Source organism: Caretta caretta, chromosome 2 (genome assembly GCF_965140235.1).
Source record: "Caretta caretta isolate rCarCar2 chromosome 2, rCarCar1.hap1, whole genome shotgun sequence".
Taxonomy (NCBI): domain Eukaryota; kingdom Metazoa; phylum Chordata; order Testudines; family Cheloniidae; genus Caretta; species Caretta caretta.
In genome coordinates, this window is record NC_134207.1 from 166,599,527 (window position 1) to 166,626,575 (window position 27,049).

Genomic DNA, 27,049 nt, shown 5'->3' on the forward strand with positions numbered 1-27,049 from the left:
GCTTTCCATTGCCATATCGGAGACGAAGAAGGGAGTTTTGCATTTGGAGCAATACATGCAGTGAGGTTCATGGCTCTTTTTAGGGAGTAAATGCCACAGTCTTGGGTCAACCCCCTTGAAAGCCCAGGCTCCTGGCCACAGGTGCTTCCCCTTGAGACTGACAGGTGCCTGCGGTCTGAGCTGTAATAGGATCGGGAATACGCTGCTGTGGCTCGTTCTATAAGGCGCTTTGCTCTGCCCCCTCCTCCCTCTGCGGGCTGCTGTCCTGGGTTGTGTAAGAGGAGTTGGAGTGGCGTTGCCCTTTGAGGGTGATTTATGGGGCGGGCGGGCTGTGCGAGCCGAGCTGCGTGCACGGCAGTGTCACTCTCCCTGCCCCAGAAAAGGCGCCGTCGCTGTGTTTGTATTTGTCCCGAGCAGTCACATGGAAAACGGGTTCGCAGCGCGCCTCCGCCTCCCCTCGCCTAAACTTCAGCACCGGCTGGGATCGAGGAGCAGGAGCCGCGCTCCCAACCGGGTGCCTTTCGCCCGGCAAGGCGCTCCCCCCTGCAAGGCAGCGGCCATGCCCGTGTGACAGCGCGGAGCCGCCACCAGGCTCGGCCCTCCCAGCCTTCGGGTGAGTGGATCGGAGCCTGGCGCTGGCCAAAGCGGAGTAACGGGGGGGGGGCGGTTTCGCCGCGGGTCATTCCTATGTGAGGCGGGGGCAGGCGCGCGCAGGGCACGCGCTGCCCCGGGTGGATCGTCGCCTCCCGGCTGCCTCGCCGCCCTGCAGCCTGCGGGTCGCTCGCCACCTTGAAGGCTGCGGGCGGGCTGGGCTGGCCGCGGTCGGTGCGGGGGGCGCCGGGCGCTGCTGCGTTTCCTTTCCCCTCCTTGCCTGTGCCCCCTCGCTCGGGCGTGGTGCCTGGCGGAGAGGAGTCGTTCCTGCCAGCTGCCTTATTTGCTCAGCGGGTGCCAGGCAGGGAACAGTAACTTTACTCTCTCCTCTCCCAGACAGCCAGGGGAGGATGGCTCGGCCAGAAGGGAGGAAAGTGTGAATGAAAGGAGGAGGAGAAGAAAGGCATCCGCTCATCATTTTCGCCCTTCCCCCCGCCTCCCCCTCTCAAACTGGAATTGTATCAAGCCTTTAATTCAGTGGAAAGGAGTGAGCCATCCATGGAGACTCTCGCGCAACCCGGGGCCAATAAACCTCCCAGCGGGTAAGAGACCTCCTGCCACACACTGGGCAGAGTTAGGAGGCGGGGGAGGGGGAGTTGTGGCTTCAGTGACTAGCCTGGGGTGGGGAGTGCGTTGATTTATTTTGGTAGGCTCCAGGAAGGTTTCCTACAATGCAATTGTACAGCGCCCAGCACAATGGGGCCACTCCTAGCCTGGGGACCCTGGGTGCTATTTTCATAATAATCATTATGAGATTATTTACCTCACCCCAGATCCCTCTCCTCCTACAAACCAAGGGTGACCCTCTTCCTCTGTTTGCAGTATTCCCGCAGCCCTCTGGGGCACAGTTCCCTCTAAGCTGCGCACGTGTGCGTGCGCACACAGATCCTAAACCCTGCGCACACGGCGAAACACCGTGCGCACGGAAAATGAAATACTGCATTCAAGCCAGGCCGAAATATCATTTACGGGCGACTTGTGACATTGTTCGCCCGCCATCTATCAACACAGCCAGATTCTACTTGCTGGCGGGGGGGAGGGCGCGAAAGGGAAAGAAGGTTAAATTTCCTTTTTCTAAGTATTTAAAATGACATTTATAAAATAACATGGTGCAAAACTATTATTATCACAAATTGCAAATTAAAACTTTTTAAATGGATAAGCATTTTACTCGCTTGGGTGCATTTGCCTCATGGCACACAAATTTGAACTCTGTTTCAAAAATTTGCGCAGAATAATTTTTTTGCACGCACGCCCTGTCAAAAATTAGAGGGAACGTTGCTCTGGGGATGGCAGCAAACAGGGGAAGCAGAGCTTTAGTTGCTCTGGGTGTGTGGTTTCCCTACTGCTGCTGGGGAGGTTTCCCAGGTAACTGGATTGATCTGAGCTAGGGAGCCCAGGCTCATATGTGTCAACAGTCCTGATCTGGCCAAGATTGTCCCCCATCCCCCCACCTCCAGCAGCCCCCTCCAGCCCGCCCCCTCAGCTGTTCACAGCAGGGGGAGGAGATGGTGCTTGCTGCTCAGAAGGAGAGGGGTAGGAGAATAAAGCATAGCTGGCAGGGAAAGTGAAGCAAGGGAAGGTGCCGAGCTGCAGCCAGGAGAGGAGCCCCGAGGTTCAGAGGCCAATCCCTGAGGGACTGGCACTAATGGGGAGAGAAGGAAGGCAACCCCAAGGATAGAGTCACAAAGAGGGGGGGAAAAGAAGGGGAAACTGCTCTGGACTTTGACGGGATAAATGAGGAAGTCAGCCTGGAAGGGACGGAAAAAGTTCTGCAAAAGGGAAAAAGAAGGGAAGGAACTATGGGAATGATGTAAGGCTAGAAGAGGGTAAAGTGTAGGAACAGAGGAGGGACAGGAGGCACCATACGGAGAAGAATGATTGTTGAGGAATTTCAAGTAGCTTAAAATTCACTAGGACAGGTATATACCCCCTCAGTTGCAGGAGGTTTAACAGCACTGAGCCGCAGCACATTCCTAGCAAAATATTTACAGTTTTGATAACTGTGTCCAGTGTTCCCTAGGGTGGGCCCACAGGCACAAACACAGCACGTGTAGTTATGTTTTGCCTTGTTCCTGTTACCTCCTTTTCCTCCGCCCTGTCCCTGTATGTCACTGCAATGGGGAAGATAACTGCAGGCAGAAGAGCTGGGAGGGAACATGTTGTCATTCTGGAATCACAATGCAGGAGGTGCTGGAGTTCTGGAATTGTAATGTAGTTGCCAGGGGAAGAAAGTGTTGACATTCTAGAATCTGAACAGACTGGGATAATGTGATGAGGTTCTAGAATCACAGGTGATGAGGAGAAAGTGCTGGTGTTCTGGAATTAGAGCAGAGAAGGAGGGTGTCATGACTCTAGCTGTTGTGGGAAAATGGCTTATCGCATTTCAGCTTCCATTCTAGGCTAGCATTAGGAGGCTCCTGGGACAGTAATGCTCTTCCCTGCTGCTGCCACCCACTGCTGCTGCAGTCCCCAGGCTTTCAAGTGGCTCTTTTGTGGGGAAAAAATCTTTGTCCCTAAGTAACCACCCCAGCGTAACCCATATAATATAGATGGGGAACCTTAAAGGATAAATTAATGCTGAATGTCAAAGTGGTGACTGGTAAGTCCAGTTGCTAACTAATAAAACCAATATCATGAAGGTGTGGGTCATCATTTATTGGAGTAAAAACTTACCAAGCATTTAAGTCACTCTCTTTTCTCTCATCATACTAGATTGCTCTACTTCACACCATTTTCCAAGACTTGGGAAAGAATGTGATTCTTTCAAAAGTTTGCCATTTTATTATAGTTCAGCATACATAATATTGAAATGCAAAATCAGTAATTCTGGTATTTATACCTTTAAATTAAACTAAGAAAACAAGTGTCTGATTTCTCTCCGTTTTAGTTGCAATAAAGCAGAGGATTGAAGTGTAACAGCGCTTTTGTTAATATAATGTTTCACTTTCCTAACTTGTCCACTTGTTTGCATTTGCTAGTTCTTGTAGTGTTATGACTGGTTTTCAGATCTGTGCAAGGAGTGGTGGATGCAGGACAATTGCCTCCAAAGGTATTCCTTAGTGCTGTACTAATAAAAACAATATAGGTACAGTATTTCTTTGGCCTGTAGGATGAAATGTCAGCTTGGTGGTAGCTGCTGATTTGAGGTTTAATTCATGTTAAAGAGTTTTCTTTTTAACAGTAACCTCTTTGAGTATCTGACCCTATCTGAATAGGATCTCTTAAGATTATAATTTATTTTAAGAAAATAGTAAATCTGACATCTCTCTCCTGTATTTTTAAGGATTTGAGGCATTAACATAAATTAGTTTAAAAAGTGCTGAGGAATGGGAACTAAGGTGTGAATTTGAATATATGTTTTGAAGAATAAGTTTGTCTGAATTGTGACTATGATGAAAAGTCTACACCTGGATTGCTCTGTAAGTTTGTCTCTCTCACCAACAGAAGTTGGTGCACTAAAAGATATTACCTCACCCACCTTGTCTCTGTAATGGATACTTTAAGCCGTTTCACAACTTCGTTTTGGGAGGGCATATTATGTGCCTATCTCCAAGATTGCAACTGATAGAATGCCTGCAGATATATTGAATTATTATGGATACTTCTAAATAAACCCCAAGTTCTCCATCCAGTTTTCGCTGAGTACAGTAAAACTGGAGTAACCCCACTGGAGTCGATGGACCAGATTCTGATCTCATGTACATGAGTGTAAATCTGGAGTATCTCCATAACCTTCAGTGGAATTATTCCAGATTTACACTAATGTGACAGTAGAATTTGTTTCAAAGGTGAGATGTGCTTAGAATGTGTTATTGTAAAGAATCTAAGTCTCATCCTTCTCCTGGTGAAGTTGGTGACAAAAGTCCCATAAACTTCAGTGAGGCCAGATAATCTATTTCATCAGACTTCAGCTCAGCAGTTGTATACCGTCAACTTGATTTGGATTTTTACACGACCTAATGCTGATGTATACATGCCATCCACTGAAGATGTAGATTAGTACGCTATTGAATTTCTGACTTTAGTATCTGATACTGATGAATATCTAACTTTGGTTCTTTACTACATTTTTCATTACCATTAAATGAGAAAATAGGCGGTACCAATGAAATATGGGAAGAGGCTTGTTTAAACAGCTTTTTTTGGCTTGCCCGTATCAAGAAAATAAATTAGCATTTGAGACTTTCAGGTGAATATGGAGAATATATATGGGTCTGTGGAAGGACCTGCTTTTCTCATGAAAGGACTGTAAAACAAATAAGCTACCTGTATGAGGAAAAAAAATCCCATTAGACATGTTTCTGATTTCACTAGTAATTGACATAGTTAAATGAGAGCAAGAGGTTAAAATGACCTTTACTTTGCAATTTTTAACAAAATTTAAGCAGAACTGTCTCTTGTCTCTGCTTAATTATTAATAGCACTATTACTAACTTCCTTTGTTAAACAGGGGAGCAAAATGAATGCATCATGTGGTCCACAGTAGAACAGTTTTACTATGTATTTCCTCCAGATAAATTTACTATAAGTAAGGCCCTACCAAATTAACAGCCATGAAAAACACATCAAGGACAGTGAAATCTGGTCTCCCCCTGTGAGATCTGGTCTTTTGTGAGCTTTTACCCTATAGTATACAGATTTAATTGGAGAGACCAGTGTGTCTCAAACTGAGGATCCTGACCGTAACGGGGTTGGCGGGGGGAAGGCGCAAGGTTATTTTAGGGGTGGTTGTGGTATTGCCACCTTTTCTTCTGCACTGCCTTCAGAGCTGGGCGGCCAGAGGGCAGTGGCTGTTGGCTGGGTGCCCAGCTCTAAAGGCAGCAGCACAGAAGTAAGGGTGGCAATACCATACCATGCCACCCTTCTGTACTGCCGCCTTCAGTGCTGGGCGGCCAGAGAGTGGTGGCTGCTGAATGAGGGTCCAGCTTTGCAGGTAGCAGCACAGAAGTAAGGGTGGCAATACTATACCATGCCATCCTTCTGCGCTGCTGCTGGCAGTGGCTCTGCCTTCAGAGCTGGGCTCACGGCCAGCAGCTGCCGCTCTCTGGCTGCCCAGCTCTGAAGGTAGCGCTGCCACCAGCAGCAGCGCAGAATTAAGGGTAGCAGTACTGCAACCCCCTACAATAACCTTGCAACTCGCCACAACTCCTTTTTGGGTCAGGACCCCTACAGTTACAACACTGTAAAATTTCATATTTAAATAGCTGAAATCATGCCATTTATGATTTTTAAAATCCTATGACCATGAAATTGACCAAAATCTACTGTGAATTTGGTAGGGCCCTAACTATAAGTAATACATGACAGTTTCTGGGAGAATTACCCACTTAGGAGTGTGATAGTTTTGTTGTTTTTAAAAGTGAAATAACAATCTGACTAGAGTCTTGCAGTCTGCCCTCCCCCCAACACCAAGTATTTGTCAGTTTTGGATAATATTTTTAGAATTTATGATCTATGAAATATTATAATTACCAGTTACTGGATGGATGTTGTATATAACAATTAGTAATGCTATATTAAAATACACATTTTCAGATGAGGAAGCTGATTTTTAAACTATGTAGTAGTGCCAACATGGGTGAAATTCACTTCTTTGCAGTGGGCCAGCACAAAGCATGTGCTTTACTTATGTCCCACTGAAGCCCTGATGGGAGGATCTTGGTGGGACTTAATTTGTCCATGGTCCCTGTGTAGGACCAAGTCCTAAAAAAAGTTTTAGTTGCACCTCACCTTGAACATGTGCATTTGAAAGGAAGAGAATCTCTCTGACTGTGTTATCTTCTTAGATAATGTAATAACAAATAGAAGCAAACATAACTTAAACTCTGCATTGCGGGCTAAATTCTGTCATTGGTTGTACAGATTCAGTTCTCATTGACGTAAATGGGAGATGGAGATAAACAACAAGGAGTAGAACTTAGTTCATAGCAGATGTTATAATCAAGAAATACACTAGTTTAAAACATTGTTCACTAGCAGCATAGGGCCTGCTGCTCTTCCTAGTGGTTTCAATGGGAGTAGGGGCATGTCTCTGCTCTTGCCTTTCAGGGGGAGTTCTGGATGCTCAAGGAATTCAGCACTGAGTCCTAGGTGAAAGGATAGTCATATAGTTAAAGCACTGAACTGAGGGCTCATGAGATCTGGGCTGAATTCCTACTTTTCATGGGCTCAGTCTTGCAAGGTGCTGAGCAACCTCACTTCTGATTGTAGCCATTGGGAGTTGCAGATGTTCAGCGTCTTGCCAGGTCAAGCCCCTGCGGACTTCCTGTGTGACCTTGTACAAGACCCTTTGGCTCTAATTCAGAAAATATCCTTATTCAGCAGGGCACTTAAGTGCTTTCTTGAATCAGGGCCTTAAGGTCTGTGCCTCAGTTCCCCCTGTGTAAAGCAGGATAATATTTCCCTACCTCACAGGGGCATTGTGAAGGTAAATACATATATACATTTTGGGAGGTACTTAAACACTACACTGAAGGGACCCTATGAGTACCTAGACAGATAAAAATAATATATCATTATTAGCAGTTACATTCAGACCTCAGGAAAACAAGCCTCTGAGTAAAGAATAGGCCAAGTTTTTAAGTCTTGTTTTGATTTTCAGTATAATTCTACTTAGGCTCCTTGTCTGTGTAGTTAATGTTAAATGGAATTGCACAGCTCATGGAATCTCATGGAATTGCACAGCTAACTTTTTAAAAAAATATTTTACTATGTATTTATCTATCTTTACCATTTAACTCCCTAAGCCATGCATTTTAAAGGGCCGAGAAGACCTGCTGTATATAGAACATTACTCTGCACTATTTCTTTGCCTCCACTTGGACACTTCATTGAATCATAATATTCAGGCCTCAAAAGATTTGATATATACGAAAACCCTGAAGTGTTTTTATCTTTAAATCAAAAACTAGAACAACTGGAAAGCTTGACACTCTGCCTAACAGCACCTTCGTTATACTTTTATATAAGACTCTTGTCTAATGTGTAGAATAACTGATGTGCAAGGATGATGAGGACAGTGTGATTAGAAATGCAAACAAATATTACAGTAAATCTTTTAAACATTCTCTGCCTCCGCAAACATGCCTACTAATGCAAACACGCCTACTCTGGGCATCATCCCTCATATTACAAATAGTAATAACCACCTGGAGCCAAATTCCACCCTCATGTACACACAACTCCCATAGAATTCAGTGGAATTCAGTGGGAGTTGTGTATATAAGGGGGAGGGATAGCTCAGTGGTTTGAGCATTGGCCTGCTAAACCCAGGGTTGTGAGTTCAATCCTTGAGGAGGCCATTTAGGGATCTGGGGCAAAAAATGGGGGATTGGTCCTGCTTTGAGCAGGGGGTTGGACTAGATGACCTCCTTGAGGTCCCTTCCAACCCTGACATTCTATGATATGTATCTTAGAGCTGAAATTTCCCCACAAAATATGTCCTAGCATCATTGCAGACATAAGGCTTGATTCAAGGGTCTAGATCAGAGGTAATTCCATTGATGTTGACCGAGTTACATCAACATAAGACTGTGGGAAGAGAATCAAGCCCATTGCTTGCAACAAAAATAATCCCATTACAGTTTACATTTTGTATGAATACTGACATAAAATGAAAATAATTTCAGTTCATTATGATTGATACATCAACATTGTTAAAGACCATTGTAAAAATAAGCTATTTATTATATACTTATTTAAAAATAAGTTGGTTATACAACAGAATTGTCAGAAAAATGTTGTAGAACTTTCTTATTCTCTCAACCATTTTCCAAAGCCTCCGTTTCTGATTTTTCATGCTCTCATTCCATTCTCCCTTATTCTTTCACTATCTTTCTCTCTCTCCCCCTCATCATCCTCTTTCCCCCTTGTATATTTTGCATTGCCTTTCCTCCCATTCTGCTGTGCCTCCTGGGATCCTGTTAGTCCTAGTTAACCCTACCCTGCCATCTCCTACAGTGATCTACATCCTTGTTTGTCCTCCATATCCTTTCCATGTAGTTTCTGTTTGATTTCTGCTGGCTTTTGTTCCTGTATCTTCAGAGATGCTTCAATTCAGTCGGTTTTAGGAAAGCATTTGATTGCACAGGGATTAGTTACACTGGCATTCTGCTTTGATCTGGTTTACTTTTTTCCCCACCCAGGAAAGCAGCACCAATGGGATAGTCCAACAGCCTGGAAATAACATTTTAAAATACTTGTAATTTAAAATAGTCTATGAGGTATGAATTGACATAGCATGCATCATGGGACATAATGAAAATACATATTTTGAAGCAGGAATCCATTACATTACTGTACTAGAAAGACAGCAAATTCAGATTTGGGGCTAGCAACTCCTTGACATCCAGACATGGGGAGTATGGACCCAGACTACCACGGGCACTTAGGGGTTACAAGCAGGTTAGCTATCTCTCCAGCTGTGACTATTTACTGGGTCAGAAACAGCTGAGGGATAAGAAGTCTGCAGATCAGAAGAGATAGGTGGCTGCTAGAGAAACTGAGGATCTACAGAGAGATTCCTTCAGCTGCTCAGACTGGCTGGAAGTCACTCCAGAGTTTGGACTTCCAGAGAGGGAGAACCACTGTACATGAGTCTGGAGAAGGCCTACAAGAGAGGCAAGGTAAGAAGCAGCAAGAGATTGTGAGGAACTGGTCGCAGCTACTAAAGTAGGCTCCCTGGGCTGGTAGTCAGAGGAGCGGGTGAGCCTGGGTTTCCCTGCCATCGCCAGCAAAGGGGGCAATAAAAAGGACTAATATGATCCTTGGAATCACAAGTAAGAGTTGAGAGGTTATTTTTGCCTTTGTATCTGGCTCTGTTGTGACTGCTCCTGGAACACTGTGTCCAGTTCTGGTGTCAACAGTTCAACAAGGAAGTTGATAGATGGAGAGGGTTCAGAGAGGAGCCATGAGAATGATTAAAGGATTGGAAAACCTGTCTGATGGTGATAGATTGAGCTCCTTGAGCCTATTTAATTTATCAAAGAGAAGGTTAAGGAGTGACATGAACACAGTCTAGCAGTTCCTAGATGGGTGTAAGAGTCAGCTGTCTCCCTTGTAACCCTTCATGGCAAGGGGTTTCATGCTAACAATTTTTCCCTCAAAGGGCTTCTTAAACCAACTTCACGCAGGCTTTTCTTGTCCACTCACCATCCCTTCTTGGGGGTCGGAGCTTTATTTATGTGAATAAACTCAAAAATAAATCTCAAAGTCCCAAAACAGAGTCCAAGGTTTTTACCCTCCTATCAGGTCACTCCCAGCACCTACCTGGCTGAAGCCTTGGGGTTCTGGCTTTGGCTTCCAAACAGCCTGGTATCAAGGTCTTCCTTGCAGAAGCCTTTCTTACATCCTGACATTTTCTGAAATTCCCTCTTCCCTACAGACATCTGCTGCTCTTCGTAGGGAATTATCTGATCCAATCGAATATTTAGTAATCAGCACTGGCTAGTCCTACCCCTAAAGGGGCAAGCCACCCTATTGCAATGGGGAACAAATATTTAATAAAGGGCTCTTTGACCTGGTAGAGAGAGGTATAACACAGTGGCTGGAAGCTGAAGCTGGACAAATTCAGACTGGAAATTACGTGTACATTTTTAGCAGTGAGCGTAATTAACTGTTCACAACAGTTTTTACCAAGGTTTGTTATGGGTTCCCTATCCATGGCAATTTTAAAATCAAGATTGGATGTCTTGTTAAAAGATATGATCTACTTCAAAATAAATAATGTTGGGGAAAATTCTATGGCTTGTGTTATACTGGAGGTCAGACTTGATGATCACAGTGGTCCCTTCTGGCCTTGGAATCTAAAAATTATGAAAACCCCTCAGAGCAAAAGGGGCAGGACTTTGTGGAGGCTGTTCTAAGTGACAATTGCTGGAGTCATTGGGCTTCTAGTCTGTCAGACTCTTTATTGTCATGAAAGGTTAGAGACTATCAACAATCCAGCCAGAGGGCTGTAGCAGTTTAATTTTTAATGAAAAGGGTGCCAGGACTCAAGCAATTTCTTTTTTTTTTTTCTTTTTTAAACATTCATAACTGATGCAGCAAGCCCAGAGGTGCTGGGGCTATGAACAGCCAAGTCTACAGGTGCTGGGGCTCAACCCTGTGAAGCCCTGGCCCAAATTAAGCACTGGGATGGAGTCATAAGAGGACAGCCACCTGGCATAGGGTCAAACAACTGTAGGTGGAGAGGTGGGGAAACTGATGCAGACGTGCTGTGACACCAGCCACAGCCATGAGAGGTGCTGGTGGGCAAATGCATCCCCAGACTCATCCCTTAATGGCTTTCCATTTCTTAACAGAGATGTGTGGTGCTTCTTGTGGCATGGAATGGCAAAGATCGCAGTGTATTAGTAATTATGGCCAGAGTTATTGCCCTCACATGAGTTGCAGTTATCTGAATGCTTGTACACAATCTTCCCAACATTTCTGGCATTTTGGGAAGGTCTTTATCTAGGTATTTAAAAGGTTCCTATTATCACAGTGCCAGAGCACCTCTTAAAAATTAATGATTGCCTCCACAGAGCACCTCTGTGAGGCAGGGAAGTGATAACCCCATCTACAGATGGGAAACTGAACAGATGAAATGATTTGCCCAAAGTTGCGCAGGATGTCTGTGTCTAAGGTAGGAGGGGAATCCAGATTTCCTGACTCCCAGTTCAGTGCCCTAGCAAAGCTTCCCCTGAGCTAGATTTTTAACACTCTCTCGTTGATTCCAGCAAACTTATTTTTTGACATATCTGATGCCATGCTGTGGTGCAATTTTCTCCATTGGTCTGCCATTTACATCTCTCTGAAAATGGACAGCTTTTACATTTTAACCCCCTGTGCTGGGACATCCAGAAGGCTCTAGAAGATTATTTTCTATCTTGGTGGGTGAAGCCAGCTGGCAGATTAGAATTACAAAGAGATTTAAAATCCACATTTCTAGACAATTTCAGGATTTTAAGGCGCTCTTCAAAGTAGTCTGATCTCCAGATAATGGAAATTAAAGCTACTATCAAATGTCTTCTCCTGTCTTACAGTATGCATGCTCCTACAGTAAATAACATGAATAGTTTCATTGATCTTTCAATGAATAACATTAACTTCCGTAATGTAAAATATGTTTCCAGAGATGTGAGGTAGGTGACCAGTGAGCCAGACTGCTTATCACTAAGTAAGTGATCCTGTGAATAGTATATTGTTGTCATAGTTTCAGCATTACGGTGGCAGAATTTAGCCAGATATTTAGCACATGCCAAAAAATGAGTCAGAAAGATTGCGTGTCGGGGGAGTGCTGAGATATCTCTGACCCACAGTATCTGATACCCACATTTAGTACTTGTGCACCAGAAATAAGGTTGTCTTTTCAATGGATTAATGTTGCATTATTCAGCTCTTTAATGTACTTTGGTTTTCTGTGTGTACTTTTGAACTATAGTCCTTGCAGTCTGAAAATGACTGCAAAAAAATCACTCTGTGACAGTTCCCTATTTCGTCTCTTTCTCTCAATAACTTCCAGAGTAACACTGTTCTGTTTACATGTGAACAAAAAATAAAAAATTTCTAACTGCCAACCTTGTTTGTTCAACCTGGGATCAGAACGTCAAACTGTTGCATCACCAGCCATAGCAAATATTCAACAATCAGGCTTGAGATGATAATTTTACTAATGATGTATGAGGTTGAAGAGAATCTAGCCTGGTCTTTCTAAGTTGTAGTAGCTCTGTTACGCTAATCAGAGTAGGAACTTGTTTTTCTCAGTAAATAGATAAGACTTAAAGTCACACAGGGGGCACAGATGTTGAATTAGAACGGGGTGGGCAAACTTTTTGGCCCAAGGGCCACATTGGGGTTGCAAAACTATATGGAGGGCCAGGTAGGGAAGGCTGTGCCTCCCCAAACAGCCTGTCCCTGCCCCCTCACACTTCCTGTCCCTGACTGCCCCCTTCTGGGCCCCCGGGACTCCCATGCCCTATCCAAACCCCAACCCGCCCCCCCGCCCCCTTACCATGCCGGAGCCAGCCACACCACCGAGCTGCCCGGCAAGAGCGACGGGCCAGAGCGCTGGCGGTGCTGTGCGCTCAGGCTCTGGGGGAGGGAGGACAGTGGGGGAGGGGCCAGGCGAGCCTCCTGGGCTGGATCTCAGGGGCTGGGCAGGATGGTCCCGCAGGCCGGATGTGGCCGGCAGGCCATAGTTTGCCTGCCTCTGAATTACAAGGTGACTTGGTCACATGGTCAGTTTTATAACTATAATCACCTGTAAAGTTCAGCAGTAGTGACCAACATCATAACATTCAGTCAGTCCAATAAGTGAGCCTTTATCTGTAAGCTAAGGACTGCTAACAATCCGCTTAGAATGCTGCATTCTCCATACTTTTATTTCTTCAGTTGTGTATTAATCAGTAGTCTGTTATGATTAATATATACTGTAAATACTTGTTATTAAATCACCCCTTATTGTAATATGGTTGTGAATCTGAATTAGAAAGGTAGGTGCTATGTATGGTACTCTTTCTTGCAGTAATCACAGTTAAATCTTGCCTTAGGAAGAACAAGTAAATACCAGGGCACATTTCCACAATGCATAGGGATTTTGTCTGCACAGTATTCACTGGTGGCTGGTGAGGTTTCCTGTCCCAATCACTAAGCATTGCTTTAATAAATGTACCTGGTACTGTAATTAATTTTCTATTTATATAGCTTAATGCAACTGCATCTGAAAAATCAGCATACAGAGTCTTTGAGACAAATGCTCAGGCAACAACAGGCATACAACAGAACTTTCTTTTTGAGGTTTTGCTATCAACATACATTCATAATTCATTGACCTCCATTTTCACTATAGGCCTCTATGATTCCCTCTTTCCTCTCCGTGTCTGGAGTCACCCTTACTTTTTGAGTTCCTGGGATTGTTTTTAATTCTTGGGTGACCTGACACGGGGAAGGAGGGCCAATGGCAGGAATTTGGCTTCCTCAAATGGAGCAGGGAAGCTGGATGGAGCTCCCACGCATGAAACTCTCAAAATATTGGAACCAGCGGTAGTCATAGCACTGGTGTGACTGGGAAAAAATGCAGACTGATCATCTAGTTTAGACTACCTATCTGCATTGGCCTTTGTTTCAACCCCCGTGCCCCCCTGCCCCCACACACACCACCACCACCACCCACAATGCACACATCCAGTGATGAGCTGCTAAAATCTTAACAACCGGTTCTCTCCTCATCCCAAGAGGGGATCGTGCCCTGCCTCTGCCCCCTGGAACCCCTGTCCCATCCACCCCTGTCCCCGACTGCCCCTGGAACTGGGCAGGAGGGTCTCGTGGGCCACCATAGTGGGTGCCCACCCCACCCTGACACGCCCCTAAGAGCCAGAGGGACCTGCTGGGGGGCGAGGTGGGAAGTCCCAGCGGTGTTTACCTGGGGTGGCTCCCAGGAAGCATCCAGCAGGTCCCTCTGGCTCCTAGGGGCAGGGTAGCATAGCTAAGGGGGGAGAAGGGGGAGCGGCCGCTCCCCCCACTGATCACATCAAAAGTGGCACCTTTGGCACTGACTCCGTGGGTGCTCCCGGGCTTGAGCACCCACGGGGAGAATTTGTTGGGCGCAGGGCGCAGAGCCCCGCGCCTGGCCCCAGCTCACCTTCATTCCACCTCCTCCCCTGAATGCGCCGCCCCGCTCTGCTTCTCCGCCCACCCCCTTCCTCCTCCCCCCGGCTTCCCGGGAATCAGCTGTTTGTGCGGGAAGCCTGGGAGGGCTGAGAAGCAAGCAGCGGCTTCCTGCCCAGGCCCAGGGAGGCGGAGGTGAGCTGGGGCGCGAGGAGGGCCACCCACACCGCAGCAGGTAACCCAAGGGGCACGCAGGGGAACTGTTCCCCGTCCCAGCTCACCTCCTCCACCCTGGTCCTGAGCGCAAAGCTGCCGCCTGCTTCTCAGCCCTCCCCAGCTTCCCGCACGAACAGCTGATTCGCAGGAAACCAGGGTGGGGGGTGGAGAAGCAGAGCGGGGCCAGGTGTTCAGAGCATGAGGCGGAGCAGAAGTGAGTGAGCTGGGGCTGAGCAGGGAGCTGCCGGTGGGTGCTCTGCACCCACAAAATTTTTCCCGTGGGTGCTCCAGCCCCGGAGCACCCACTGAGTCGGCACCTAAGGCACCACTTTTGGCTGGTTGTTAAATTTAGAAGCCCTTTTAGAACCGGTTGTCCCTTTTAGAACCGGTTGAGGGACAACCGGTTCTAAAAGGGCTTCTAAATTTAACAACTGGTTCCAGCAAACCGGTGCAAACTGGCTCCAGCTCACCACTGCACACATCCCATGACGTGAGCTTCATATAACTTCTCAGCATAGCTGGAGGCCATTACAACCTGTTCATGGCAGAAAATACGAAGGCAAATCCTATTCAAAGGTCTTTAAAAGCAATCTCAAATCATTTTTTTTTTTTTTTTACTGTCTGTCTTTTAGTGAAGTTTTAAATGTAAAAGTTTTTGAACTGTCTCTTGAGAGTTGGTTGAAGTTATGTTTGGGGGTACAGTAAGTACTTGTTCTCATTCTCCTCTCCCATCCTTCTCTACCCTCCTGGGAGAAGTGAGAAACACACACACACACAAGTTGTTTAATTTTTGCTCTTGCTCTTACTTCTGCACTTAGTTGGTTTTACTGACTACATTTTTGATTGGGGGGGATTATTGCACACATGCAGCAAAAACACTAACTAAATAGAGCAAGGATTGAATGCATAAGTGTAGTTTGACTTCTGTATTTGGGGGGGCAGCTCTAGTCAGGCCAATGGGGCCATGCATGGGGGGGGTGCAAATTTCATGCCTATGGCTTGCAGTTGTGGGAGGGTGGGGCAACATCCCATCAACCCTCCCTCCCCAACTACGCCTATGACTGAATGGCACATTCTGTATTTACTGTGGACCTGACATATACTTTCCTTTTCATTATGGCTCTCACAGCTTTGTGAAATTAGTCTGCAAAGTCAGTAATTAACTGCTGTCCAATGTAAAGAAGAAATGGTTTTACTTTGTTCTCTCTGTTGTCCTTTTTTCTCTTTTCATCTTGTTTGAGTACTTTACAGCTACATGAAATGGCAGAGGCTCTGAATGCTGAGGAAAAAATATCTTGGTACAACTGTGGACAATTTTTTTTGAGTAACTTCTTTTGGCACTTGATACCCAGCCTATGCCTTTATGGGTACAAGAGAAATTACTCCTGGGTCCCTTGGAGCATAGCTCATATTTCAACATCATCCTAGCTCTCTCAGCGCTAACTGATCTTGTCTTGCTGTTGCTGTTGCCATTTGCTTCTCCAAAACACACTGTGCTGTTCTGACAAATATAATAAGACTTTCTGCTAGATAAGGCTACCAAACTTTCGGATCCATCATCACAAAAACCGAGGTACAAATACACCTACAGGTAAGTATGATCCTTAAGATGGATACTTCTAATCAGGATTTGTTGTACAAATATTGTAAACAGATCAAACCTGGTCACCCTGCTACCAGAGGTTTAGTTCGCAGAAAGGATTTTGCTAATTATCCTTCTCCATCTATTGCTCTGCAGTCTACTAGTTGAAGGTAGTGGTCCTGAAGCCATCTGTTTTTCAGGCTATATTTTTACTTTGATTTGTTCCCTAAATTCCTGGTGATTTTACTTGCTATCAGTGGTACTAGAGCTCGATGAGCTGGGGAGCTCCTTGGTCATCCAATGGCATTGCAGAAAGCCATAACGCATTGCCCTAATATCATACCTGAATACCAACTACGGATAATATTGTGACCCCCTGGCCATATATAGTCTTCTCTTTCTCTCTCCTGCTCTGTCTGCACACGTGCCTCTGCTGGTATGCTTGTGTGTATGTGTGTGTGTTCTTCCATTCTCGCTCCTTAGAAGGAAGTAAATATCGCTCTTACCTCTCTTCTGGCCCATAACCCCCATAGAGGTGGACGTTCCTTGATGCAAGAGCATCCACCCTAAACCTCTTTCTCCTCATGCTCAGTGGTACAGGTAGCCTTCATGTAGTGGTGGATTAACACACAAGCCCCTGTGCCCATGGGCCCTGAACAATTTGGGGGGTCCTGCAGGAGTGCGGGAACCTGTGTAGAAGAGAGGGGCCTGTGTCCTCACCCCCAGTGCACACCATCCAGGGCAGGTGGAGGGTCCGGGGCTTCCCCGAGGCTCCCTGGGCCACTCTTCTCCTGGCCTGGCTCTGACGCCTGGCCTGGCCAAGGGTGGAGGACTCAGTGGGAAGAGAAGGAGCAGGAGGTGGGGCCCTGGGGGTCGGGGGTGCTAAGGCTCACTTCAGCCCCCCACTGGGAAGAGGCTGGAGCTGCTAACAGGGGCTGCGCTTTGCAGTGGAGGAGCTGACCAGCTCCCCTGCTGCGAAGTGCAGCCCCTGCCGGCACTCCCCACTTCCATGAATCTGGTTTGTGCTGTGCAGGGCTTGAGAGAGGTTCTATGACCTGAGGGCGCACTGTGCCTGTCTGCAGAGGAGGAGCCAGATTTTCCCAAACAACACACATTTTAATTATTTAATATGGCTTTTAGTTTTTAAAAACCAGAAAATATACCTACTGCACATGCATGAATGCAAAATTAGTAACTTAAAATTGATACATGAAGGTTGAGTTCAAATTGAACCCAGATATATCCAATTAGAAATCAATCACATAGCTGTCTGGTCCTGCATGCTTTACTCAGGCTTATTAGAAAAATAAGATGAAAGCTACACATTGCCTTTCCTATGGTTAAATGCTGACAATCTTAAAAGGGGATCTTAAATTAAGATTTCTGGATCTTAGGAGTCAACCGTCATGCATTTAGGAATAAATTTGATAGTAATCCTAGTGATCTGAATTATAACCCCTTCCCACCCCCAATTTCAAGCGTTTCTAGACCATCTGATAAATCATACTCATAATATTTGGAATAGCAAAATTAAACACCGTATTAGAACTACATAATACATTGGTAGACTAACTGTTGCATAGTTGAGACAAAGTTGCTTCTTTTCTTATCCTTCCAACAAATGTAGTAAGTAAAATCTCTTTCCAGCTCTTCGACTGATTTGCATGTGACTTTAAGAAAACCACTTAAACTAGTCATGCTTCAGTTTCCCCATCTATAAAATAAATTAAAAAAATGGACTTCATAAAATGTTTTAAGATCCAGGGATGAGAGTTGCATACATGCAAAGTATTATACTTTATTTTTATTTAATAAAGTAGATTTCTCTTGTAACTGACAAGACAATATCAGAAGGCCAGATTCTGGTGCTGGAATGATTGAAATGTTAAAAATGAGTAATTTTCTTCAGCTATGTTCTCTCCCTTTTTTGTCAAAGCTCTTTTTTGTCATCCTTAAATATATGATCAACAAGAGCCTCAGCATTTTTTGTTGGTTTGTTTTGGTTAAACACTCCGGAATTCTTAGGGAAGAGATCCACAATTCTAACTAAGTAGCGATTCTAATGTAACACTGTGCTGAGAGACTAAGGGCAGGCAGGACGGTCTCGGGTGCTGTCTGTTCCTGTAGTTTTTTGGGCTCTGTTGAGACAGAGACTGTATGAATCTGCTTGCACTTGTGAGAAAATGAAAGGGTGACTCACATAAAACACACTGATTGACTGATAGTTGGTGTAGAATGATAAAATGGGCTTTGATCAGTTGCTCTGAGGCAATTTGTGTTTAAGAACTTTATTCTGTCCTTTGAGCATTAAGGGAAATAAGCAAGCTATTGCTACCTTCCCATCCCCACCTGCACCCATATTACTGCGCCTTGCTTGCAACACAGGAGTCTGATGCTGGAGTTATTCCACTGACTGCAGTAATATTTGTTAGGATATGGATATTCAGGCCTGTCTGTAAAGGCCTATACTTTAAGAATTTAGGTATATGTTTATCATTTAGCTAGTTATAGAGGTATAAAAGAAAGAATCAAACTAAATTTCCTTTTACATCTTCTAGGTTCCTCCCTTTATCTGGAGGTGATAGATCAGATCACCTTTCTAACAGCCCCAGATTGCCCACCCGTGAAATAAGGCAAACTTTTTGGCCCAAGGGCCACATTGGGGTGCGAAACTGTATGGAGGGTCAGGTAGGGAAGGCTGTGCCCCCCCCCATCTGCCCCCGTCCCCTGACTTCCCCCCTCAGAACTCCCGACCCATCCAACCCCCCCTGCTCCTTGTCCCTTGACCGCCCCCTCCCAGGACACGGTATCCAACCCCCACTTTCTCCATGTCCCCTGACTGCTCCCTGGCCCCTATCCAACCCCCCCTGTTTCCCATCCCTAACCACCTCAGAACCACCACCCCATCCAACTGCTCCCTGTCCCCTGACTACCCCCCGGGACTCCCTACCCAACCCCTTCACTGCTGCTGCCCCCTTACCATGCTGCTCAGAGCTGCCCACACGGCGGTGTGGCTGGGGGGAGGGGGCACAGTGGGGAAGGGACGGGGGCTAGCCTCCCTGGCCAGGAGCTCAAGGAATGGGCAGGATGGTCCAGTAGGCCGGCTGTGGCCCGCGGGCCATAGTTTGCCCACTTCTGCCTTATTTCAATATGACTGGTTTGGAATGTGAGGATGTGACCATATGCTTCCCATCTTATGGCTGCTCCCACTGCTTAGACAAAGGCCTTAACTTAAGAACAGGGCCTCAGACTGTTACAGTGAGAGAAGGCCCTTACACAGGCAGACAGTGATTTTGATTCTTTCTTTTATACCTCTATAATTAGCTAAATGATAAATGTACAGTAACGCCTCACTTAACGTCCTCCCGCTTAGCGTTGTTTCAAAGTTACATCGCTGCTCAATTAGGGAACATGCTTGTTTAAAGTTGTGCAGTGGTCCCTTATAACGTTGTTTGGCTGCCTGCTCTGTCCACTGCTTGTAAGATTTTTGTGGAAGAGCAGCAACTTTACAAGGGAGCATTCATAGACTCATAGATATTTAGGTCAGAAGGGACCATTATGATCATCTAGTCTGACCTCCTGCACAATGCAGGCCACAGAATTTCACCCACCACTCCTACAAAAAAAACCTCACACCTGTGCTATTGAAGTCTTCAAATCGTAGTTTAAAGACTTCAAGGAGCAGAGAATCCTCCAGCAAGTGCCCTGTGCCCTATGCTACAGAGGAAGGCGAAAAACCTCCAGGGCCTCTTCCAATCTGCCCTGAAGGAAAATTCCTTCCCGACCCCAAATATGGCGATCAGCTAAACCCTGAGCATATGGGCAAGATTCATCAGCCAGATACTACAGAAAATTCTTTCCTGGGTAACTAGGATCTCACCCCATCTAATAGCCCATCACAGGCCATTGGGCCTATTTATGAATATTTAATTACCAAAACCATGTTATCCCATCATACCATCTCCTCCATAAACTTATCGAGTTTAATCTTAAAGCCAGATAGATCTTTTGCCCCCCACTGCTTCCCATGGAAGGCTATTTCAAAACTTCACTCCTCTGATGGTTAAAAACCTTCGTCTAATTTCTAGTGGCCAGTTTATATCCATTTGTTCTTGTGTCCACGTTGGTACTGAGCTTAAATAATTCCTCTCCCTCTCTGGTATTTATCCCTCTGATATATTCATAGAGAGCAATAATATCTTGTGCATTGCACAAGTTCCTCTTCTCTGCTGCCTCCCCCTCTCTCCCAGCACTTCCCCCACCGCCAAACAGCTGTTTGGCGGTGCTTAGCACTTTCTTGGAGAGAGTGGGAGGAGCGGGAAAGCACTGCATCTCTGCTCCTCCCCCCCGCCTCCCAGAAAGTCCTAAGTGCGAAGGACTGAAGGAGCAGAAATTATACAAACAAACATAAATGGGACCAGAGTCAGGACCTCTTTCATGTACTGTGTGTTAATACTGGTGGTTTAAACCACATGCACACCTCTCCTAATCATCCAAATTAATTTGGCCCCCTGCTTCTAGATGTTATCTGATGCCATCTTCACTCACAGAAAAGATGTTTTTTTGCTAAGGCTGTCAAGCGATTTAAAAAAAAAATTAATCGCGATTAATCGTGCGATTAAAATAGGGTGACCAGATGTCCCCATTTTGGGGTCTTTTTCTCACGTAGGCACCTCCTGTCCTGATATTTGACACTTGCTATCTGGTCAGCCTAAATTTAAAAAATTAATCGTGATTCATCTCACTGTTAAGCAATAGTAGAATGCCATTTATTTAAATATTTCGGATGTTTTCTGTATTTTCAAATCTATTGATTTCAATTACAACACAGAATACAAAGAGTACAATGCTCACTTTATATTTATTTGTGATTACAAGTATTTGCACTGTAAAAAATTTTTTTCAATTCACCTAATAAAAGTCCTGTAGTGCAATCTCTTTATCATGAAAGTTGAACTTACAAATGTAGAACTAGGTACAAAAAAACCTGGATTCAAAAGTAAAACAATGTAAAGTTTTAGCGTCTGCAAGTCCACTCAATTCTACTTCTTGTTCAGCCAATCGCCCAGACAAACTAGTTTGTTTACATTTGCAGGAGATAATGCTGCCTGCTTCTTGCTTACAGTGTCACCTGAAAGTGAGAACAGGCGTTCTCATGGCACTGTTGTAGTCAGCGTCGCAAGATATTTACGTGCCAGATGTGCTAAAGATTCATATGTCCCTACATGCTTCAACCACCATTCCAGGAGACATGCATCCATGCTGATAACGAGTTCTGCTCGATAACCATCCAAAACAGTGCGGACCAACACCTGTTCATTTTCATTATTTGAGTCAAATGCCACCAGCAGAAGGTTGATTTTCTTTTTTGGTAGTTCGGGTTCTGTGGTTTCTGCATCAGAGTGTTGCTCTTTTAAGACTTCTGAAAGCATGCTCCACACCTCATCCCTCTGAGATTTTGGAAGGCACTTCAGAGTCTTAAACCTTGAGTCGAGTGCTGTAGAAATCTCACATCAGTACCTTCTTTGCATTTTGTGAAATCTGCAGTGAAAGTGTTCTTAAAATGAACAACATGTTCTGGGTCATCATCCAAAACTGCTATGATATGAAACATATGGCAGAATGCAGGTGAAACAGAGTAGGGGACAAACAATTCTCCCCCAAGGAGTTCAGTCACAAATTTAATTAATGCATTATATTTTTTAATGAGCACCATCAGCATGGAAGCATGGCCTCCAGAATGGTGGCCAAAGCATGAAGGGGTGTATGGATGTTTAGCATATCTTGCAATGCCAGCTATACAAGTGCCATGCAAATGCTTCTTTTAACTTTCTGGTGACATTGTAAATAAGAAGCAGGCAGCATTATCTCCTGTAAATATAAACAAACTTGTTTGTCTTTGTGATTGGCTGAACAAGAAGTAGGACTAGGTGGACTTGTAGGTGCTGAAGTTTTACATTGTTTTGGTTTTGAGTGCAGGTATGTAACACAAATGAAGGGGTTTTTTTTAAGTTGCACTTTCACAACAAGATTGCACTACAGTACTTGTATGAGGTGATTTGAAAAATACTGTTTGTTTTGTTTATCATTTTTTTCAGTGCAAATATTTGTAATAAAAATAATATACACTTTCATTTCAATTACAACACAGAATACAATATATTAGAAAAACATCCAAAATGTTTAATAAATTTCAGTTGGCATTCTATTGTTTAAATGTATGATTAAAACTGTGATTAATCGCGATTAACTCTTTAAATCATGGTTACTTTTTTTTAGTTAATTGCGTGAGTCAACTGCAATTAATCGAAAGCCTATTTTTTTTACAGAGAGAGGGCTAATGTGCATGCATTAGTTGGCTCACTGTTAAATGCTATTGGAGACAAGGCACAGATGGTTCTTACTGCAATGTCAGACTCGGAACTATACCCCCACCTGTGGTTGACCTCACGTTAACTACATCATGGTAAAACTACAGTGCCTTGCCTCCATTACCATTTACCTGTGAGATAGTTGAATGTGGATTAGTTGTCTTGCTGTAAAAGCACATCTTTTTCGGCAGTGAAGACATAATCTTTGTTTGAGAAAGAAGGGTAGGTTGTTCCTTCTCTTGGAGCTGTTAGCCTCATGACCAGAAACCAATAATATTTTTTAAAAGCATGCAAATTGTTTTGTGACTTTAGGCCACCTGGAATTGAAAACCCTGCCCGTTTTTATCACTGTTTATGGTAATGAATTCTCAAATTACCCATAACTGTTTTGGAATGAAATGTTACTTCTTGAACTCTGGTGGTTAGATATTTTTAATAGGAGAAAATATGTGAGCCATGCCTACTGGGAAGTAGTTTACAAATATAAAACTGCCTTAAGTACAAAATTTGTTTACACATATACCTTGGGTTTCTTGCTATGAAAAGTACTGTAAATTCCCCATGTTGTTTCTTTTTCATAAAGAGTAACTTAGAATGAAAAGGTGCTTACAAAGTATTGCCAATTATTTGTATTCTAACTTGCTACACAAGAGGATTTTCTGATTTAAAAATTTGCTGTCTGTCTTTTTCCCCAACCATTTACAAAATCTGTAGGGTAGTCTGAGAGTTATCTCTGTTCCAGAAAGTTAAAGCATTAGGGACATCTACAATATGGGGCCTGATCCTGCAACCTTTACTCCCATAATTAGTCTCTTTGACATCAACGGGACTGCACATATGCTTAAAGTTCATCATGTGCTTAAACATTCTGTTAGATCAGGACCTAATTGCATAGAATTTGCAGGATGGGCCCATGTAAGCAGATCAACCTGGAGATAAGAAAGGTGTATATGACAATATATTTCTCTTAAGTTTCTTATCTTTTCACTTTTGTCTTTGCTAGAGATAGACCTGAGCCATGAAGTTCAGGATCTGGATCTGAGCTTTTCTAAGCTGGGGTGTTCTTGTCCAGAGAGCTGATTCATCCCAGTACAGAGGCAGTGGAAAGCAGTCATGAAATGTGTATTCAGGGTCTTGGTTTGGTCCAAGCTCTCATGACAAATGGCATATGGTGGAAAGTGAAAGTGCTTCTAAATTTCAATATAGTGTGTGAAAAACAACTTGACGTTGATCTGCTTTTCCCATTTCCTTCCCCCCCCCCTCAGCTTTCAGATTCACTAGAAATAACTAGTATTACTAAAACTGACCAAAAAATGGAATTTCCATCCCAAATTAGGACAAAGCCTTGAAATATCAAATTTTTTCCTGGGACAGAAATGTTTTTAGTTTTGGCATGTTCATCAAAACAAAACGTTTTGACATTCCCAGACTGAAACATATTTTCATTCAGTTCAACAACCTAAAATATTTTGAGTCAGGTCGAGTCAACCCCAACCAAACAATTTTATTTTGATTTTCCCAACAAGAAACCCAAAATGTCAGCAAAATTGAAATTTTCCCACAGAAAATTTTGATTTGGTTGAAACTGTGTTGTCTATTGAAAAATCATTTTGAGGGAAAATTCCTGACAAGCTCTTATTATTACATTATAGATAACTTAATACTGCATATTTTAAAAAGTGCTTATGAGCAGAAGACTGGATGGGGGATTGGTTAGGACATATGGAGCCTTTCATCCTAAAATTAATGGTTCCAATCTGCCCAGGTCAATACTGACTCAAAGCTGCTGTTACTTAATGGCTCATATGAAATTAGTTAATGATTTTGATTTAGCAAGGCACCATCAGAACTGACACCTTTGTTGGCCGTCCTAGAAGACAAGCAACTGACTGAACAGGCTATGGAGAACTAACTACCCTTTTGCACCTGGTCTGGCATGAATGTACGTGCCTCAAAGCATTGAGGGAGGATTTTGCCCGTCCCCTAATAACTGTGGAGAATATGTGTTTGAGGCCCATTTACTCAGGCTTTGCATGTGGGTCAGGATTGGTCCTATACAAATTATTGTATAGAGGCCTACACAAGGCTTCACAGATAAAATGTGTCTTACTATTTAAAGTGAGACAAGCTTTGTTCTTTCATTCTAATTTAGCACCAACATTGGGGAATATAAATTCTGTGACCATGAATGGAAAACAAATGTAAGCATTTTAGAGCTGAAAATCCTCAAAGAAAATAGGAAACGAATACTTGAAATTAAAAGTTGGGAATTCTACTGTAAGAGTCCTCAGCAACTTGGATACAGTGATTCCTAAATGTGATGTATGTGGGGTGGTCAGGGGGATTCTGCCTGGTCCTTCTGCAGGTGCCCAGTGGGCTGAGGATGCAAGAAGCTGCCTACCCCTGCACACAGTTTGCTTGGCCTGTGTAAAGACGAGCAGATTGCACTGAGGGAAGCATAGAGACCAATTTTTTCCTATTTCTCTGCGCAATGCATAGTGCCCAGCATGCAGGTAAATCCCGCTGCTTATGATGCACATAAAGGGGTGTATCGGCACCCATGGTGTCTGTGAGGGATACTCCAGGAAATATTCCCTATCCATTCATCCATTTTAGGTACGTATATGACCTCTATTACCATAGTATCTGAGGACCTCATAATCTCTAATATATTTATCCTAACAATACCTCTGTGAGTTAAGGAAGTTCTATTATTTTCCAACCCTAATCTTCTATGATTCTATCATTATCCCTATTACTGGTAGGGGAACTCAGATGGAGGGAGACCGTGGTTATATACCTACGCTGCAATTTAGAAACCTGCAGATGCTCCATGCCACCTGACTTGGGCTCATCGGGCTTAGGCTGCAGGGCTGTTTAATTGTGATGTAGACATGAGAGATCAGGCTGCAGCCCGAGCTCTGGGATCCTCCCACCTCACAAGGTCCTGGAGCCTAGGCACCAGCCCAAGCTCGGATGTATATACTCCAGTTAAATATCCCCTTAGCCCAAGCCCTGTGAGCCCAATTCAGCTGGCGTGGGCCTGCTGTGGGTTTTTAATTGCAGTATAGATATGCCCAAGTATTCTGCTTCCCAAAGACAGATTGTCTTCTATTGCTTCCCTGTTGTAGAGTGGTTCTATACTACTCATTCTGAACTGGGCTTAAGAGACAATCTAGCACATACTTACTCTAAAACAGTGGTGGGCAACTTGTGGCCCACAGGCCCCATACGGCCCATCAGGGTAATCTGATTGCAGGCCATGAGACTGTCTGCAGGCACAGCCCCCCGCAGCTCCCAGTGGCTGCAGTTCGCCTTTCCCAGCCAATGGGAGCTGCGGGAAGCAGGGGGTCGTAGGGACATGCTGGCTGCCGCTTCCCGCAGCTCCAATTGGCCAGGAACAGAGAACCGCAGCCATTAGGAGCTGCGGGGGGGGGGGGGGGGGGGGGCATGTCTGCGGATGGTCAACATCAGCAAAATGTCTCACGGCCTGCAATGGGCCGCAGGTTGCCCACCACTACTGTAAAACATTTCCATCTCTGAACAGATGGTAATCAACGTGGAGACTGAATTTTGTCATCATCTCGGTCAGAAAGTGGTTTCATCAGGGTATGGCAGAGTTACTTTGAAAAACAAACTGCACAAGGTCAGATTGCAGACAGTCCCCTCAGGCTGTGTTTAGCACCTGGCTAGATGTGCACTACAATATCTGAGTGGTTATAAATCCTTCATATATATTGTTCATATAAAGACAAAAACCCAAGTGATTTCAATCAGCAACAGGGGTTTTCCTGGATTAAATTTCTTTCTCTAAGAATTATTTAAGAATGAAGTAAAATTATAGAGGGATGTTTTCTCTCAGTTCTCTGTGCTCTTTCCCTCCCCCCCCCTCCCCCCCCGAAAAAATGTTGCCATGCACATATGTAGAAACAAAACAGTAAATGGTCGAGCTACTATTTTGATGCCTTTTAAAAAAATAATTAACATTAATCTTCTTTTTAAACACCCAAAGGTGTACGTTCCAAAATTTGTATTAAGAGGAGATTTACACAAGGGAGTTAGGTGCCCAAGTTCTATTTGTCTTTTTAAGATCTCTCCCTTAATCTATTCAGTCATTTTCTATAGCACCATCAGTAGCAGTAATATATAAGCAGTTTTTAGATTAAATATCTGGGCATAGAGTCTCCCTAATGGACTTGCTTGGTGTTCTGTGCTCTCCCTCTCATGGTTGCAAGATAGGAGGCATTGCTTTAGAATATAATATGTGTTGTGTGTATGCCTAGCTAAAGAGGTCAGGATGCAGACAGTTCATGAGCTGGACTGTAGACTCCTTGCATGCTCTCCAGCTCTGCAGCAGGTTTTTTTTACAACGTTGGAAGGGAGGTTGGAAAGAAAAGTGGAGATGTGAACAGTAAGTCTGTAACTGTGCAGCTCTACCAGCCAAAACCCTGCACCTGGTGTAGAATATACAACACTAGCTGTAGAAAGGTTGATCTGTTGATTTTTGACCTGAAAGATTTTTTTCCCCTTGATTCCCACTATATCCCCTGTGCCTTCCTGGGTTCTGTGCTCAGGACCAAGATTTGGTGTCTAGATCTTGGTACAAAAGCAAAACTTCGTAAACAAACCTGGAGAGGTT

The 27,049-nt window shown here is 44.3% G+C and overlaps 1 protein-coding gene across 7 annotated transcripts in view; it reads left to right on the plus strand.

Annotated features, from left to right (window-relative positions):
- Positions 1-306: 306 nt before the first annotated feature.
- COBL (cordon-bleu WH2 repeat protein) overlaps positions 307-27,049 on the plus strand; it is a 240,384-nt gene continuing 213,641 nt past the window's right edge. For 4 of the 7 annotated variants that reach the window (XM_048839266.2, XM_048839267.2, XM_048839262.2 and 1 more), the window contains exons 1-2: positions 309-613; positions 988-1,193. Coding sequence is in view for 5 of the 7 variants with exons in the window: in XM_048839262.2 (XP_048695219.2) it covers positions 1,150-1,193 (44 nt within the window). In the remaining 2 variants the exon portion in view is untranslated. Of the gene's footprint in view, positions 614-987; positions 1,194-27,049 lie in introns of all 7 variants that reach the window. The other 3 variants (XM_075125572.1, XM_048839263.2, XM_048839269.2) reach the window with 3 other exon arrangements.